This window comes from Corvus moneduloides, chromosome 6 (genome assembly GCF_009650955.1).
Source record: "Corvus moneduloides isolate bCorMon1 chromosome 6, bCorMon1.pri, whole genome shotgun sequence".
Taxonomy (NCBI): Eukaryota; Metazoa; Chordata; class Aves; order Passeriformes; family Corvidae; genus Corvus; species Corvus moneduloides.
This window is the reverse complement of record NC_045481.1, coordinates 52,737,010-52,754,691: the sequence shown is the minus strand read 5'-3', so window position 1 is coordinate 52,754,691 and position 17,682 is coordinate 52,737,010. Positions and strand designations below refer to the sequence as shown.

The 17,682-nt window shown below is 37.2% G+C and overlaps 1 protein-coding gene across 6 annotated transcripts in view; it reads left to right on the top strand.

Moving 5' to 3' along the window:
* Positions 1 to 17,682, top strand: part of SBF2 (SET binding factor 2) — a 234,630-nt gene that overhangs the window by 89,037 nt on the left and 127,911 nt on the right. For all 6 annotated transcript variants that reach the window (XM_032112338.1, XM_032112341.1, XM_032112339.1 and 3 more), the window contains exon 3: positions 12,049 to 12,186. In XM_032112338.1, the coding sequence (XP_031968229.1) occupies positions 12,049 to 12,186 (138 nt within the window). The remainder of the gene's footprint in view (positions 1 to 12,048; positions 12,187 to 17,682) is intronic.

Here is a 17,682-nt window from a genome sequence, read left to right as displayed (position 1 = left end):
GATATGAGAGACTGGAATTATCCCACCAGTAAAGAAGTAAAGAGAAGGCCCTTTCTGGGCATCCTGTCCCTGCAGAGGCCACTTGTCTGCAGCTGAAGTGCAGTGCTTGTGTTTTGTCTGCACTTGTTAACCCGCTTGGGACAGAGGAGGAAATGCATGGTTTTTCTGAGCAGTGAAGTTACCGGCTTACATTGTTCAGTTCTCTTAACATGGCATTGTTTTAATTAGTTACCAATAACTGGCATTTATAAGCACTAAACCCTTTTGCAAATATTGAGTCTGACCAATTACTTTGCATTGAATTATCAAGACAAGATAGAATTATCAAATCCCTACCAATCCACTTGAAAAATATTTATTCCTTCATATACAATCCTACTCAAGATTTTCCAAGAACCAAATTTTATGGTATGAAATGATATAATGTTTTGGATATGTTGCACACAAGCAATGAAGTTTACTTTGTTTTTGCAACATTTCAGTTTATTTTAAAAAACTTTTTTCCCCCTCTTTTTGGCTTCACAGAGGAGACCATATGTGATACATCAGCTTATTTAGTCTGACTAGAGTCTATTAATTAGCACCACTGATTTGTGATACATGTCCAGCAATTCTAGTTATTCCAGCTAGTTTCAGTCCTGTCCAATTTGATAGTGTTCTTGAGATTAGGATGAAACCAGAGCATCTCCTGAGCTTAAGGGAATTGATTGCACTGATGATGCTAACATGCCATATGCTACAAAGGAAAATAAACAGGTAAAATAAATCCCTGGATCCCTCTCAGCTTGATTTGGTAGAAAATTCCTTCTCAGCCCTTGATTTGGCATGCAGTTTATAGTCACATAAGCAAGACAGGCCAGCCAGACTTCTCTGTAAGTACCTGCCAGCTCCATGAAGGGCTGGATCGCTGCCACTGGCTCTCTTGCACAAACTCGGATGTCCAGTTAGGTATCCAGGTGGAAATGCTGCCTAAATCTCTATGCTTGAATGGTTGAAGCTCTGAAGTATGAGATCTGATTATAGTTGTATAATAATGTAAAGCTTCAAATGTTATGAGCACGTTCAGCCCCTGAAAATGAAAGAACAAAACGTTTCATATACAGATTTCCAGGGCCCACATCGGTCTGAGCTGACTTGTGCTGACACACATGGACGAAATAATTTCTCCAAAAGCTGTTCAATTTTATTTGAAGGACTCCATCTCCAGCTGAGGGGAGCATAGTGCTTACTCTGATAACCTGACCCTGTCTTCCATCCCCTTCACTGACTAGAGTGTGACATCTTATTTTGAGATTTGAATTTTTATGATAATGAATTCCGAACACTTATCTAAAATCCTCTTACTAGCAAACACCTTATCTACAAATAAGCACTCTATAGTGTGTTTCTCAACTCTCTGCAATCAACTCCAAAAACTGAGCTCTTTTAGACTCATGGTATGACACTTGTTTTCCAGCCCAAGTGTTGGGGCTTTTTTTGTCTTACTTGGAAAAATCTCTTTTGTATTCTCTACATCATGTTCCAGAGTGATTTTTTTGGCAGTTCTGTGACTGCCCATTAAGGACACATGGGACAGGATGAGGCTTTTTTAGCTGGGAGCAGAGTTAGGTATTAGATAATGCTTCTTCAGTGGAGGTGACTTCACTGATGTGTGTTGCTGGTAGCAAAGATGGGTTATCTTTTCCAGTCTGTCAACAGGCTTGTCTTTTAATCTATGGAATGTGCTTTTAAAATATAATTGCCACAAAGCATCAAATCAAACACTTTTAAGAAGAAAAAAAGTCCAGGTAGACTTAAGTGGTTGAGATTGTATTTATTAGCTGCACTGTATTGCTCTTGCCCCACCCCCCAAAAATCATTTTAATGCCTTGTTTTTTACAGAAACGTATCAGTTATAATTCTGTTTGTATCTTTGATTTTTGTCTCTGATACAGCTTTAAATTGCTGTCTGTTAATTTACCTGAGTTGACTCCTGTGCTGAACTAGTCAATAATTTCCTATGGACATTCTTTTTTACCCTCTTAAAACATAAAAATGATGTCTCTGGTGTCTAGGCCTCTGGGAGTTCCTTCTTTTGGAATATTTAGTGGTGAAGAGCTCCTCAGTTCTTTTCTGCTGCATGCAAGTTATTTGAGCCAGTTTGCTTGAAAATATTGACTTTTATCAGAGATGCTCACATTCTCTCTTCTAAACTTTTTTTTTGTTCCAGTAACATCTTGCGACAGAAGTCTGTTCCCCCATAAAAACTTCTGATGCTCTGTTTTAATTACCATGTGGTGGAGAATACAGAACATGCAAGCTGCAGTCCTGTGGTGATTGTGCAAAACTCCAAACATGGAGTACACTGGAGAACTGCCAAAAGGGAGGAAAAGTGGCTGCCATGATTAGATAGGAACTTAAAAGCACAAACTTCCTCAGTGCCAAACCTCTCTCCAGCTTCATTCTGATGAGTTCTGGAATCTCATAGTGCAGAAACTGCTACATTCAGCAAGCTTACCTGGAGGAAATAGTCTCTTGCTCAAAGTAGCTATTTCCTGGCATGCCAGCTGTGTGCATGGAAGCATCTGCAGTGGCACAAAGCCTTTTTGTTTACAGTGGGGCTTTTGGCAGGCACGCTCTCTTACCACACCCGTGAGAGATATCCTGTAGTGCAGGCCAGCACTAATGCCCACTGGTTATTATATATAATACAGGCCCCAGTGTTGTGGGAAGAGAGGACAAGTATGTCTCATATTGTTGATCCCAGTTTTCTGCACAGGAAACTGAAACTCAGTGGAAAGCACCAAACTTTTCAGCTGCCTTTCCTTGCTATTTATTTTTCTGTGTTCTTGGTGAGAATGTTGACAGGAAATACATTTCATATTTTTCTTATTTAGTGCTGTGGAAATGTAGAATTCAGTAGTAGCAGCCAATGTACAGAACTTTACTGGTGGGATACGTTCATATTGCAATCCAGTTTGGTTGGTTTTTTTTCATTTTAGCTCCCATCCTAGTCTTTCACTTATATAAGATGTTTCTTTGCAAGATTTTTTTGTCACATTTATTTTTTCTATGTTTATGTACTTACTCTTCTGTTTCCTTGTAGAAATTCACACCTGCAAAAGGGGAAATCAATTGTGACCTTAAGTGGGAAACAATGATATGACTCATATAAGAAGTATTGTTAAATTCCCAAAATTAACAGACCAGAAATGTACTGCCCTTTCTATAGTTTCCTTTGTTTATTTTTAATTTAAGTTCTGGCTGACTCAAGCTTTTGATGCAGTGAGCTACTCTAGTTCTCTCTGTCCTTGCATGTCTGGTGGAACTGAGGTTGATGGTGAGCAGGCAGTGTCAGGCGTGGTGCTGCTGGGAATGGCTGCATTTGACCAGGTGGAGGTTTTAGGATGCAGGCCTGGGAGCGCTCTCCCTTCAGACCTTCCATCACTGACATGGCTGTGGGGCTCATGCTGGGCTATGTGAGTGCCAAACCATTTTAACTTCCCCAGCTGCATCATGAAGAGGAATATTTCAAAAAGAAGTTGATTTATCAGTTTGCACTGAGCACATGCTTTTCAGGGAGTTTTAGGTATATATTACCCTTTCTGTGGTTTGCTCTATAAGTGCATGTTCCAGTTGAATTTCTGCTGTTTTAAGAGCAAATTCTGACATCTAACTAATTTGCCAATTTCAAGACTTCCTGTTCTGTATTTTGTCATCTTGAGGCTGTTGGCATCTCTGTTGAAATCTCTTAAGTCTATTTTGCTGCAGCAGTCCCAGGCCTTTCAGTCGCTGGGCCTCTGTCGGGTCACATCAGCGTTCTTTTCAGTGTACACTGCATTGCCACATGCTTACACACACTGTGCCCAACACCCACGTGCTTTTTTCTGAGTGTTGAGACTTGAACCCATCTCTGGCAGATACATTCTAAGGAGTTATAAGATGATGGATACAAAAATCCTAACATATATTAGCACAAGGCTCCTTGTGCTTTTTTTACAATTGCTAGAGAGCAACAGACTGTATCTTTGAACTTTAGCATGGTGTTAGTAGTGTGGTTTAATATCTGATTGTGCAGGTGTGAGCTATAAAAATGAGATAATGAGGACTTTGTGTATTACAGTAGTATTTTATAGAACATTGACCTGAGTTGTCTGGAGTAGGATTAATCATTAACATAAATAAAAATTTACGTTTCTGTAAATAGCTTGCTGTGTGCCACTTGTAATTGCTGAGTGATGTATGTTAATTACCCTGCTATATTTTTTTTGGACATTCAATGCAATAATTGTAGGTGCTGTATGTATTTTAACACTAGTTTATAGTTTACAGTTTATCTAGTGAATTGGTGCCTTAGGTTTTAACTTTTATATTTTGCAAATCCTGTACTGCCTAGTGTGTAACTCTGAAGTTTTGTGTGGCCTGTTAGCTGCTGTTCTCTCATGCTGGTTAGACATAACAAACCTCTCTAGGTTTCCACCTTAGGGACACCAGGCCCCAAAATGTGTCAACTAAAAGCCTCTGAAGCGGGGCAAACTTGGGGTAATTACATCATGAACTGAAGTTATAATTGGAGAATTAACCTTGATATGCAAATGGACCAAACTTACAAAAGTGTGAAGAACCTGTGACCCAGGGTCCATCTTGAGTGTAGCCTTTTGACTGCCCAGGGTGCACCTTTGAAGGCCCTTCAAATAAAACCTCCTTTTATTCTCTTATTCCTGTCTAGTCTCTATTTTCAGGTGGCCATCTCAGGCATCAGGATGAGTTGGGAAGTCACTGAAGACTGGAAAACATTTATGGCTGCTGTTGTAACACAGTGCTACTACTGCCAAAAGAGAAAAACAAAGAAGGAAGGAGAGAGAGAAAGAAGAGGAGGAAGAAGAGTGTATTAGGCAGAGTTCATATTTCATGCTTCATTGATAATTGTGCATAAAATGCTCAATTATGTTTCTAAATGGAAATGGTATTTCTAGGTTTGTCTACCTGAGATGACTACCAATCTTTTAAAAGATCAGGGGTCATTAAAAATAGGAGTAAAACTAAGTCCCAAAACAAAAAAGCAAGCAAGAAAACCCCCCCAAAACAAATTAATTATTGTTATAGTGTCACAATGCATTTTCCAAACTACTCCTGAACAATGGTTGTTGAAAAGGGTGAGTGGCACAGATGCTTCTTTATCTACTTTGTGATGAAAATTAAAACACAAGCATTTAATACAAGGAATCCGTTTCTTTGATAGTTATATTCTTTTATAGTCCTTCTGTAAGTATTCAAAATATCAGAAATTCTCCTTCTATACTGTCTTTTTTTCTCATAACCAAACACAGGGCATTCACTTGAACGGTATACTTCTGTATTCACTAACCTGTGACTGAAGTATAATTTGCTAAAGTCATGTCTCACTTGAATTTATTGCTGCATTATAATTGTCTTTTTTGCTTTCATGTCGAACACCTAATTTCCAGACTTCTCTTATTCCTTTGACCAGTGGTACCATTGGCAGCAATTATTGCTGACCAGCAATGATTGCTTCGTAAAAGAAATTCTGAAGTCAGGCCCTGTGTTCCTGAATTTAAGTTGCAAGACCCAAGTTTAAATTATGAATTTTTAACTCTTTGATGAAGTTTGAAATCTATGTTTAAAAAAAAAGTACTTAAAATTTTCTGGTGTAAAGTATGTGCTTCAGACACCTAATGTATGGCTGTTTGGGTTGATGTACAGATGTACACCTGAGAATTCCTGGTTGTTTATCCACAGCTTCATCTTGCTCACTTTACCTAAGGTAGCCCAGAGCATGGTGTTGGGTTTTACTGGGGGTGGGTGTGGTAAGAAAAGATTCTGGGTCCAAGGTTCTCAGAATTTTAAAATTTCCGTAAGATTATTTTGACAACACCTGGCTGAAAACAAGAGGATGGACCACTGTTTAAATAGGTTAAAAAAATAAAAACTTAATTATTTGCACAAGCCCACCAATTCCACATTCTTACTAAACTTCATTAGAATAGAGATGTTGGAAGTTCTGTTTGTGAAGAAAACCCCATTCAATGCCATCATTAGTCCTGTACTATTTCTGAAATAAAGACATTAGCTTGCAATACTTACCCATAAATCACCATTTCTGTAGTCTAGCCTGGTTTTGTTCAGAAATGGTCAGAAGAGTATTTGACAGATTTTTGTTGTTATTGTTTTAAATAAGCCACTGGAATGGCGATACTAAGTGTTCTGAAAACACAAGAAGGAACTGTTTTCCCAGTGGGTGTAGTTTTCTTTTGAAAAGCCAGTTCAGTTTTTTTTCAGAAGATAAACTGGGAGTACAGTTGCTGTACGAATGCCTCTTACAAGTTTGAGTTTTCATTATTGCAGCTCATTGAGGAAAGGTGTTTAAAATTGCACATTAAGAGGTTTTAAAAAGGCAAAGCAATGAAGTTGAAACTGATTTTTTTTTTCAAGTGCATGTGTGGATGTGCACCCAGTATTATATATTTACTGATGTGTGGAGGGGAGAGATTAACCTTGTTGAATTTCAGTAAAAGGACTTCTCTGTCTTTGACTTTGGAGGATGAATTAACTGGTTTTAGTTGAGATGTTCCCACATATTTTAAGATTTCTTGCTTTGTTGAACTTTGCTGCAGGGTCTCTGTGACAACCTTGAGCATCTGGTTATTGAGGATCACTTTAATCTGCAGCTCCAATTAGAGAATACCTCATCTGTCACTTGTGCAGGATTAGTGCCATTGATAGATCTTTCAGCAACTTTCAGCCTTAGGAAGCTCAAGAATGTGGCTGAGGATCCTTCCTCTGAGAAGTTTCTTAGTGTCTGTTTTCACATGGCTTTAAGCATTTGAGTGAGGAGCTGAGGTGGAAATTTCCTCAGTACCTGGGGAGAGTCTGTCCCAGGCAAGGAGGGGAAGGATTATTCGTAATAGAAATAATTCACAGGCAGCACAGTTCACAGGCGCCACAAGGTGATTGTGTAAAGGTTCCTCATGGAGAATGCTGCACTTCAGTTCATTCCAAGGTAGAAATAAAAAAAAAAGGCCTTTATTTTGTTTTATATTTCTTTATAGCTTTAGGATTAAGAGCTATTGATTTCTTTGTGAGTGGGTTTAATTGATTACAGTTGATCATCAGGATATTCTGCAACACTGGCAATGGGCTTTTACCTGGAAATAATTTGGAGTGTACTTTAAGTGCCCTGGTTTTATTTTAGACCAGGGAAAGCATAAATACATGGTTTCTTAGATACAAGATATTGAAAGGCAGGAAGCTGTTACAAAATTCAGTCTATATTTTGTGGTATGTTTACATCCAGAGATATCCAAAGCTCTAAGCATTTCTCCATATTTACAGCTTTGTAACATTGCTTTTTTATCATGCCAGTGAGCACTGTAATTGTTTTGTTTTGTTTTAAGTAGAGGTATGCATCTGAGAAAGAAAACTGCCTTTGCCAAAATTCCATACATAAGTGAACGGAGAAATGGTGAAATACTCAGCAGCTGGTGCTAGGTCATGCAAGTCCAGATGGAACAAACTTCCTTCACATAGTGTCCAGAACATGGTTCTTTATTTTTAGGGAGGTTTGCAGGAAAGATGATGATGATACATGTTAAAAACAAAGCACAGTTACTTGAATAGTAGGAGCCTACAGAAGCGGGCTTAATAAAATGGATCTTTGTGCCTAGAGTGCTTCAAAGGAGAATTAAATGTTTGATGAAAAGAGTTGAATTGAAAAGGAAAGTGGATTCTCTGTCAGATGTCTTAAATTGTAAAATAATTTTGGGATCTTTTAATTCAAGTCTTGTCAGTGGAGTTGAAGAGTTTTCTATTTTATGTGCATCCTAGATGGCTTTGAATTTTATTTGACAAGGAACAAGTGCACAAATCTATTTTGAAGAAAAAACTACAGTGTGAGAATGTATTTTAAATATAATTATTTAAGGGCAGGATTCTGTAATGGTATGTCACAGACCTTGCCTACTGTTCTGTGTAAACCCTTCACAAAATGCTTTCAAAGGATGACTCACAAAGAATGTATCATGTTGTAAACTTTCTGAACAAGCTTTTTCCCCTTTCTACCTCGGTAGTGCCATCAGAGGTGGTGGATTTCTGATGGAAAGCTGACAGATCATTGATACAGAAAACAATGTAAAGTGCAGAGAGAGCAGTGTGTGGCTACACAGACCCAACTAGAATATTAGTTTGAGTTTTTGTTGTGGACTTGGTTGTGCTCGGGCTGCAAGCCCAGAAAAAAGTTATGAATTTCCAGTGTGTAGTTCAGCAGCTGGGTAATTTCTGAGATGTGGATATTATAGTAATTTCTGAGATATGGATATTATAGTTTTTGCCATTATAAGGATACAAAGGACTAAAATTTTTCTTTAATGAAACTTGACCACTTTATAATTACTGTTCATTATCATAATAATATTTAATTTTCATATTCACGGTAACCAACAGGCCTTCTTCCTAGGAATTCTAATTTCTCCAGTGCTTTAATAGAAGTTGTGGCTGTTTCAACATTTTCTTCAATGTTTCAACAGACTTTAGAGTGTTCCCCAGGGAAGTTGTCATGGCCTCAAACCACTGGGTGTTCAAGCCCATCTTTGGATACACTCCAGAATCTCAATGTCCTTTTTGAAGTGAGGGCACTCAGGATGATCTGCTCAATGACCTGTCCCTTCCCATTCAGGATGTCCTAGGATTCTGTGATTGTAGACATCAAACCTGTATACAGTATATCTAAGGGATATGCTGATTTATGCAAAGTATTTGTTTTAATAGGGAAGGACAAGGCAGGCAGTAGCAGTACAGCTGTGGCTCTAGGTTAGCAAGAAGGAACAAATCCATGAATCAAGCAAAGATGATGTTTTTAGCTTATAAAAATCAGAAGAAAGAAATGTCACTTTTAAACATTGATTAATCATGTCTAGACTTTAGCAAGAAGGCTTGTGGTGATGACATACAAATTTTTTAAAGGTAACAAACCCAGTGACACTGGTTTAAAACACCATACATCATTTTTAAATGTCTCATTTCTTGTTTAGTCTGAAAGCATTTATGGGAATAATTAAGAGAAAGTTCTTTGAATCACTGGGCACCTGTAGGTTCAAACAATGTGTAAAGTGTAATTTCAGCACCTGCAGTATAAGATGTGTTGTGTATTCCCCAGTGCAATTTCTGCATATCTGCAGCAAATTTTAGAAGGTGATCAGTTGTAACATGGAGTCTGTTTGAAGCACTCCCCCACCATTAGGGGCTTATTCTTACAAAGAGTGAGTTGAACAACCTGATTCATTCTGATTTTCACTGTCTTTGATAGAAGTTGTAGTCTGCTTTCAAGAATTCTGGCAAATAAGTGAAACAATATGGAAGCATGTTCATTCCTAAACTTCTGGGTTTTTTCTTGTTTACTGGAGAAGCACATGACCTTTGGATTATATTCACAGTGATGCTTTTGTCTGTTTAGGTATAGCATCTGGTTTGGTAAGGAAACATTTTCCTGTTCTTAGTAGCCAGAGAGTGCTGGTAATCATACTGGAGAGTAACTTGTATTTACACTAATTTGGAAAGTTCTTCTCAGTGTTGCTTGCATTTCAAATATTGCGCTAATATTTATTACCTTATTTTAAGGAAACTGAGAAACAGTCATTGTTTAATCTCTTGGAGGAGCATGTTGTCTTTATCCTCAATCTCTTTATTTATAAATTCCTTCTAGTTTATTTGAAAACACAGACTCTCCGTGTAGCCAGTGGATGTACTCTACTTCAGCTGTTTTCCTCAGAATCACAGCAGCAATCACTAATTGTTGTTTTCTAGTAAAATAGTTAAATCTAGGAAGCATGTTTTATACACAAGATCACTTTGAAATTGGGAAGAATTCTCACTGTGACATGAGTAGATTTTAGACATGCATAGATTGAGAGATTGCTGTTGACGGCAGCCTGCCCAGATCAAAAGTCTCCTCTGATAGAAGTTCAGCTGTTGGGTTTCCCAGTTTACAGGGCAGATGTTGGCATAAATTTTAAGCAGCAGACCTGCTAATAATCCATTTTTACAATAAAAAGAGTTCTTTTTAAATAACTCCAAAGTGCTTCTGTGCCTTTAGTAGGGTAGGATTTGGAATGGGCAGAGTGGTACTTTATCCAGGAGTTCCAGACACTCAGAAATCTGAGAGATTGATGTTCCCAGGTGTGAGATGGGGCGTCAACTCTAAAGGTGAAGGGCAGTGGCACCAGCAAGGAGCTCCTGTCAAGACTGGGAGACTTGGCAGATCTGAAGGAGTGTTGAGATTGTAAACTGGAGCATTTGGACCTTAAGCCCAAGCTAGTTCTGCATGAACAGCCTTAATTTGACCTACCTTGTATGGATAAATTGGTTTTAATGGCATATTGCAGAAAAGTTTTATTAATTATTAGGCTCTTACTGCATTCTTTGCATTTTGGCTCATACTTGTTGAGCAAACAGCAATTCACAGTTTTGGGGCTTATCTTGTTGAACTGTGGATTCCAGGCTTCATTTATTACACAGACACCCCTCAAACTCTGCAATGCATAGAGAACTCTTAATAATTTTTTATTGTCAAACTTTTTAATGATGTTTTTGTTATAATGTCTGTATATATTGACCATATTACATTATCTTTATAGCAGTCCTGCAAGATTAATAGCAGTATCTTCTTATGTTTAACTGACATGGGATGAAAAACAAAAGGAGATTAGGCCAGTGTTATCAAAATCATAGACTAATACTGGATGCTTAGCTTGGAATGACTAGGATGTCTTTTCACAGAGTACTTTTTGATGTTCAGAGCAGTTATTCCCAGATGTAGAAGGGAGTGCTTCGCACTTCTAAGGATAAAGACTCACAAGTGTTAAGCTGACTCTCTAGAATTTGAAGAATGTAACATGAGAAAATTTTGGTTTGGAAGATTTTCCCAGGATCATAAAAGAAACTGTATATCAGAGGCAGAGTTTTAATTGCTGTTCACCTAAGACTACCCAGGTTTTATTGTAGAGGTTCTAAAGATGAATCTGTAGGAAATGTTTGTTTACAACTTACTCTTTTTGTTCTTTCAGTCTTTAACATCTGTCTAGAGGAATGAAGCAATTTCTGGAAACTTGAGATTTTGACCTATCTCTTTGGTTCCTTTGGTATCTGCATTGTTTAAAAATTCTAGGAATCTCATTGTGGGTTTTTATTATTATTACTACTAATACATACAGGGGTTACTGCTTTTTTGTCTAAATTCTAGGTTTGTAATTTTGCGATTAAAAATGCACTTTTGATTTTTTTGTGGATGTGACTTCAGGCTTCAGTAAAAGAAAGGGGCAGTACAGTATTCCATAAAGGCCATCTCAGGTATCTCCAGCAATCTGATCCCTGAATTTCAGCACACTATTACATTATAGAGAACAAGTTTTTAAGTGGTATTTTACTCTAGTCATTTAAAAAGGAAGAAAAACCTCACAATTTCCACTTTGCTGTTGAGCTGTAGTTCTCTGTTTAGGCTGCTTGTGCATGTAAAAGTTCAAATGTTCACAATGAAGTTTACAGAGGTAATCAATAAATAGGTGAAAAATATTGCTCTTTTTAGGAGTGAGTATTGAATACTTTTGCAAGTGGGTGCAAGTGATATGTACCTGTGTTTGATTAGATAAATTATTGGTGAAATAAGTGAAGAAATTAAAAATGTAGAGATGTTTTAAGACACAAGGATTTTAGTTTCATATTCTAACCTTTTAACCAAATGAAATCTACTTAATGTGTCAATTTACTCCTGTTATTTCCTGTTAAACACCACAAAGATGCTCTTGAATACTGTATTTAAAGGAACACATTTTCTTTTCACAGTGTTTATTCTCTCCCTTGATGTTTGTAGAGCTAAATTTTTCTCAGTCTTACCAAGTTCAAGACGTATTGGGTTTTCGCCATTTTCTTCAAATTTTGCAACCCTGCATATGTTCACTTTAAATTAAATGAGCTCCTTGATAATGTTGAAATACTTTTCATATTTCTGAAAACAATTGGTATCACAGCTTACCTGTGTCTGTCTGTTTGCTTCCTTAGTTTTGCCAGCCTGGAGGATGGCAGCTTTCGAAAGAGAGGAAACAGCCAACGTTCTTCGTGGTGGTTTTGACTGACATAGACTCAGAGAGGCACTACTGCTCCTGCCTAACTTTCTATGAAGCAGAGATTAACCTGCAGGTAAGAGATCTACAATAAGAAACAAAAATGCAGAAAGAAGTGCCTACAAACAATAGATCAGTGTCATGGAGCGCAACTTGAGAAAATATTTGGCTGTTCCTGCTAAGGGTGCATTTTTTTGTCTTACAGAAATCCGTGTATTTTTGCAAAAGATGAGCTTGAGGTACCTTGTTTGTGTGTTTGGAGTTTTCATCTGCTTTGAAACAACAACAACAACAAAAAAAAAAAGCCCAGCCAAAAACATGTCATAGATTTTCTTTTTCTGCACCACATTTTCCTTTTTAAATGGGATAAGCAATATGGTGTTCCTTTCATTTCCTTTCGTGTTTGACATAGCATAGATGATTCTCAGCCTTGTTCTAGGAAAAGGTTTATTAACTTCTGCTCCCTCTGCTGGCCTGCTCCATTAGAACAAATGTGCACAAGGATGCTGTAGTGTATATCCATATTTCTGTAAGTGCATGCATTGGCAAGATTTTAAAAACTGATGCAGTAATTATTCAGTTTTTAGCTGGGTCAGATTTGAGGTGTCAGCTACTTGGCAGTGTTTGTTTTTTAACATGTATTTAATTATTTTTTGGCAACCTCACGCTTTCAAAAATAACATTTTGTTTCCCATTTGATGTAGAGTACTTCACAGAATATCTGCTCTGATTTAATACTTGGAATCTTTAGACTCTAGAATCTGGGGAAAACCCAATCCAATCTGTAATTGCAGACTGCCATTGTTATGTTTTGAAATACCTTCTTTCCTACATGAAAATTAAAAAATAAGTAAAACCTTGGCACTAAGTATAATGGAATTAGTTAAGATTAAATAAATAGCTGAGTAAAGTAATTTCTTGTTCTTTTAGTGAAGGACTGTATCATTATTGATTATTTTAAGAAAATATTTCTAATAATCCAGGAGTACTATGTTCATGTAATACTGGAGTTGAAAGGTTACCCTTTCTGTTGAGTAATTGAAAGATGTATTTTAGTAATAATAATAATAATAATGGTGTGCTTTTTCTAGGCACTGTTGGAAGCCAGAGAGTAATAGTTACTCTCATTTCAGCAGTGCTACAGTTTAGGTGGATATTTTTGTAGATTTTTAGAAGAATTTAAAAGCAGAAAAGTACCCCTATATTAGATGTATTTTAATCTCAAAGTATATTTAGTGTTGATCAACTGACACATTGCTCTTAAAAAATTTAACGTCTGTCATATTTCCTTTATTTTAGAAGTAGAGAGTGAAATATTCTATAGTAATTCTTTCCCAGCTGATAAAAATTTACAATGGCTGACTCTTCCTCCACTCTATGTATTTCATAACATAAACTAAATTTAGCAAACTTGTTATTTATCCTGTGGTTTCTAGCAGCTGCTTTTGATTCCCTATCCACATCTTTGAAGTAATGCTCATCACAAAACATCCAGTATTAACTAAAAGGGTTTTTTTCTTATATTGCCTAAGTATTAATGCAAAATAACCCAAAGTAAAAAACAATAAAAAACTGAGTGCAGCAGGATGTTGGTTCTCATAATGCCATTCCTGGCTGTGTTGTAAAGAATGCATATTTTTCAGATGAACTTGCTGTGGTGAAATTTATTCTATGACTGCATTGTTTATAGCCAAACTTCCTGTTTCTTTCTGAAACCCAAAGAGAATAATTGAATGTGCCCTGTTACATGGTCATTAGACAAGAATTCAGCACATGTACAATCTGTAATGAAACCTAAGCTCATGGAGCATTGGGCTATGACAGTAATATTGATTTAACCATTCAGATGCGTGCCTCATTAAACAATCCATGAAACACAGTGCCCAGGTCTTGAAATGAAATGTGGACAGTATTTTGCACAGTTAAATACAGTTCAGTTTTTCCTTAACTGAATGTTATAACTTACTGAAGCAAAAAGAAGATTAAATTTCAAAAAAACTCCACAAAACCACTTCTTTCCCAGTAGCCTTCACCAGGTAAACCTTGCTGATACATGAGACTGGTCGGAATTCAGCCAGAGCAGCAGATGAGATGTTTGGCTTGGCAGAATCATCTTCACACAAAAAAAAAAAAAAAAAGGAATCAACCACTTGGAAGCTTCTGTAATTAATTAAGCTGGGAATTGAAAACAAACTAATTTCTCAGCTTGTGAATGCTAGAAGAGAACCATCAAACCTTTTTGGAGCCTTCTGCATAATAATACAAACCTTTTAGGGTTGAGTCTGAGAAGACTCAAGGGAAGACTCAAGTCAAGAAGACTTCTGTTGTTTTGGTTCCCTTCGTTCCTGCTTCAGTTGTTTGTTACAGGATGATTTGTAAATAAATGCTACTGAAAGTGTAAGGAGTTTGTACTCACATACAATACTTAAGTGGTACCATGATAACCTAGGGTGCAAGATTAATATAGCAGCTGTAAAAGCTGTGTAGTCTTCAGGGAAAAAGTATCCTCCCTGGTGTCTCTGAAAGTCCTGGATTCAGTTCAGTCTCTTGACAGTTGCATGTCATAACAAGTTTTCCAGAGGAAAGCACAGGCTCTAGTAATCAGCTGATGGCCTCTTTTCAGCTCCTTACCCCTGGACCACAAACAGAATGCTGTTTTCTTTGGTGACATCTATGAATCATCCTTTGCATTGTTGCAGTTCTGACTGACCCAGAATTTATCTGCATGGGTGCTGCTCAGTTTGATTAGAAATCAGCTCTTAAAAGGGTATGATAGTACATAAAAAGATTGTTGTTAACTTTAGTCTGATAAATACTCCATATCTCTAGCCACAAGTGAGGTGAATACACTCCATTAAATAGGGGAATAGAACTCACTTAGTGCTATTTGATTTCAGGTGACACAGCTCTGCCATGGAATCCTTCATCAATTGTTCTGGTTTTTGATGCTAGCCTCAATTAATTGTCCCAGTAATGTTTGCTAAAACTGTATAAGGGTATGGCCCTCATCTGGGTTTAAAATGAAGCATTGGAAAGTTTGACCTTAACAGGAGAATAAAGTTGGATTGTGGGTACACACTGCTAGAGGCAGTCCAGTTAACAGTGATAAAGCTGGTGTCATTTAGAGGCATCCTGAGTATGTTGCAGAGCAGTTCCATGTGCAGAACTTCTCTCCCACCTCAAGTTCCTGCGTGAGTATAAAGAAATTTGAGATACTGCACTGGTTTCTCCTTCCTTCTCCTCTTGTGTTTCCAGCACATGCTTGGCTTTTTATCCACGTTTCTGCCTGGTTTAAGGTGCTATTTAGGTGCTCTTGCAAACAGAGCTGGGTGCCTCATTCACTTCCATGTATCTGCAGGAATTAGGATAGGAGATTAGGAATTAGGAGGAAGAGAATAAGTTGAAACATCCCTATTTCCCTTCCCCTCACAGTGCCTTGAAAGTTGGTTGGTTTTTTAAAGGGGGTTGGGAGGTTGTGGAGGTGTGTGATGTCCCATTGCTGTATTTTGATTTTTTTCCGTGGACTTCGAACCTCATTGGTGTGAAATCCACTTGAAATGTCATTGATTTGGAAAAACCTTGTCCTATCAACCAAAAAAATAGTCTACTTAGTTTATTTTTCTGGCAGCTGAAGCCAGAAGCTGTTGAGCAGTCAAAGGGTGTTCAGAAAAATCATAACTTATTTTTACAGAGTTCACCCATAAAACTCAGTTTCTCTGTGTTTGTAGCTTTATTAGTCATCAAAAAAAAAGTATATCTTTGTATACATATACATGCATACATTAATATGTTTCGTTCTGTGTGGTGTACACACTTTGCTAAAATGAGGTTCTTATTTCTAACAGCGATTTCTGCATGTTACCACTTAGCAGACAAAGACTTGATTTAATACTTTTGACTCAGCAGATACTTCTAGTGACCTCAGCTGTGCTTCTTACCATTAACAATGTTTGGAAGAGCACCACAGATAGAATATTTTTTTTTAAATGTTGACTCAGATAATTTGGGAACATAATGGTCAATTTGTACATTGCTTTGCACTTGGAAAGAAATTTGCCCTCTCTTCCCAACCCCACCATCAACAAATTAGAGGATGATTTATGCCAGCAATTGAGCCTGTGCAACTGCATTTCTTGCATTACAGAAAATTTGCTTAGTGAGATCAGCACAAACCCCCAAACATTTGTTTATAACGGTCTTATTACAAGATTGTAGTTACAAGATCTTATTACAAGATCATTCTTGTGCGTTGTCTCAAGCATATGTGTGTTAAATCATTGTGATCACAAATATAAGATTAAATATATCACTCTGGAAAATTGACATAAGTAATAATTCACAGCTCTCCTGTTTCCTGCCATTCACATTCTCTTCCTCTCTCTGCCCTCCCCTGCAAAAAGAGGAAAAAGAACTTGTAAAAGTCCCAAACCATAAAATGGCAGATTCGCAACATTCACAGATATTTCCTGAGTCAAGGGAAAAACTGCCAACAAAATGACTGTGTTTCATAAAGTTACAATTTTTCAGCTTGGACTGGAAAGCTGGTGATCCTGCTGTGCTAAAGCATATGCTGCTTGATGAGTCACTGATGTTTGGGTTTTACCAGAAGATGAGAACACTCGGTTCAGTTGTACCTGTTTTGTGTGGGAAATCTGACCCCCCTTGGATATTAGATGAGCCTGTTATTCCTAAAATGAAGTTTAATAACTTTTTGTTAGTATCCCAAGTGTTAAATTTATTCTGAAAGTGTCTTCTTATAGTCAGTGCCCCAAAGTGCATTTTCTTCAAAAACTTGCCAATTTTACAAGCAATGTTTAATATGTTGCATCATCATCATTCTGAATCTACTGAAAAATGGCTGTTGTGGCATCATATAGAGATTTAAGTAATGCCTTATTTCCTTTCTATTCTGGTGTAAAGGCCAGGTTGCAGATAATTTTCTTTATAAGAAATAGACTTGTATTTTAATGTCCTTGTGTACATCTAAGATCCTCTTTAGACCAGAATTTAAAGTTGAGAACAGTTGTGCAGAGGAAATCATATTTACATTTTAATAACTCTGGTAATAATTTCTCCTGTCCTATTCATCCCCTGGCTCATGGATTTGCACACACATCCCCAAGCTGAACTCATGCTTTTCCAGGGTACAAAAACTTGTGTTGGGTGAAGGTCACCTTGTCCTCTTAACTCCTATGTTGTTGAACAGAGGCCCCAAGTTCAGCTCACAGGACAAGGAGATGCTATCTTTTAAGCAGAGACATTTCTTTGTCAGTAGAGATCAGATTCAGCTGACTTTCAAACAGCAGTATAATACTAATTCAGCAATTCATTGGAAGTCTTTTCAATGCATTTCTCCATATGCAGTTCAAAGGAAATAACTGTATTTTAATTAACCAAAACAGTCATCTGTGTGTGTAAAATTTTGCCTTGGTGTATGTCTACGTATGCTGTTCTATATTATTATAAAACATTATAGTGAGTTAAAATAGGATATGAATTACAGCTTTCTTAGATGTGAGTTTTGCCATTTGTTCTGCATGCATTTTGTAGGTGTCTGTAGTCCTCTCACCGC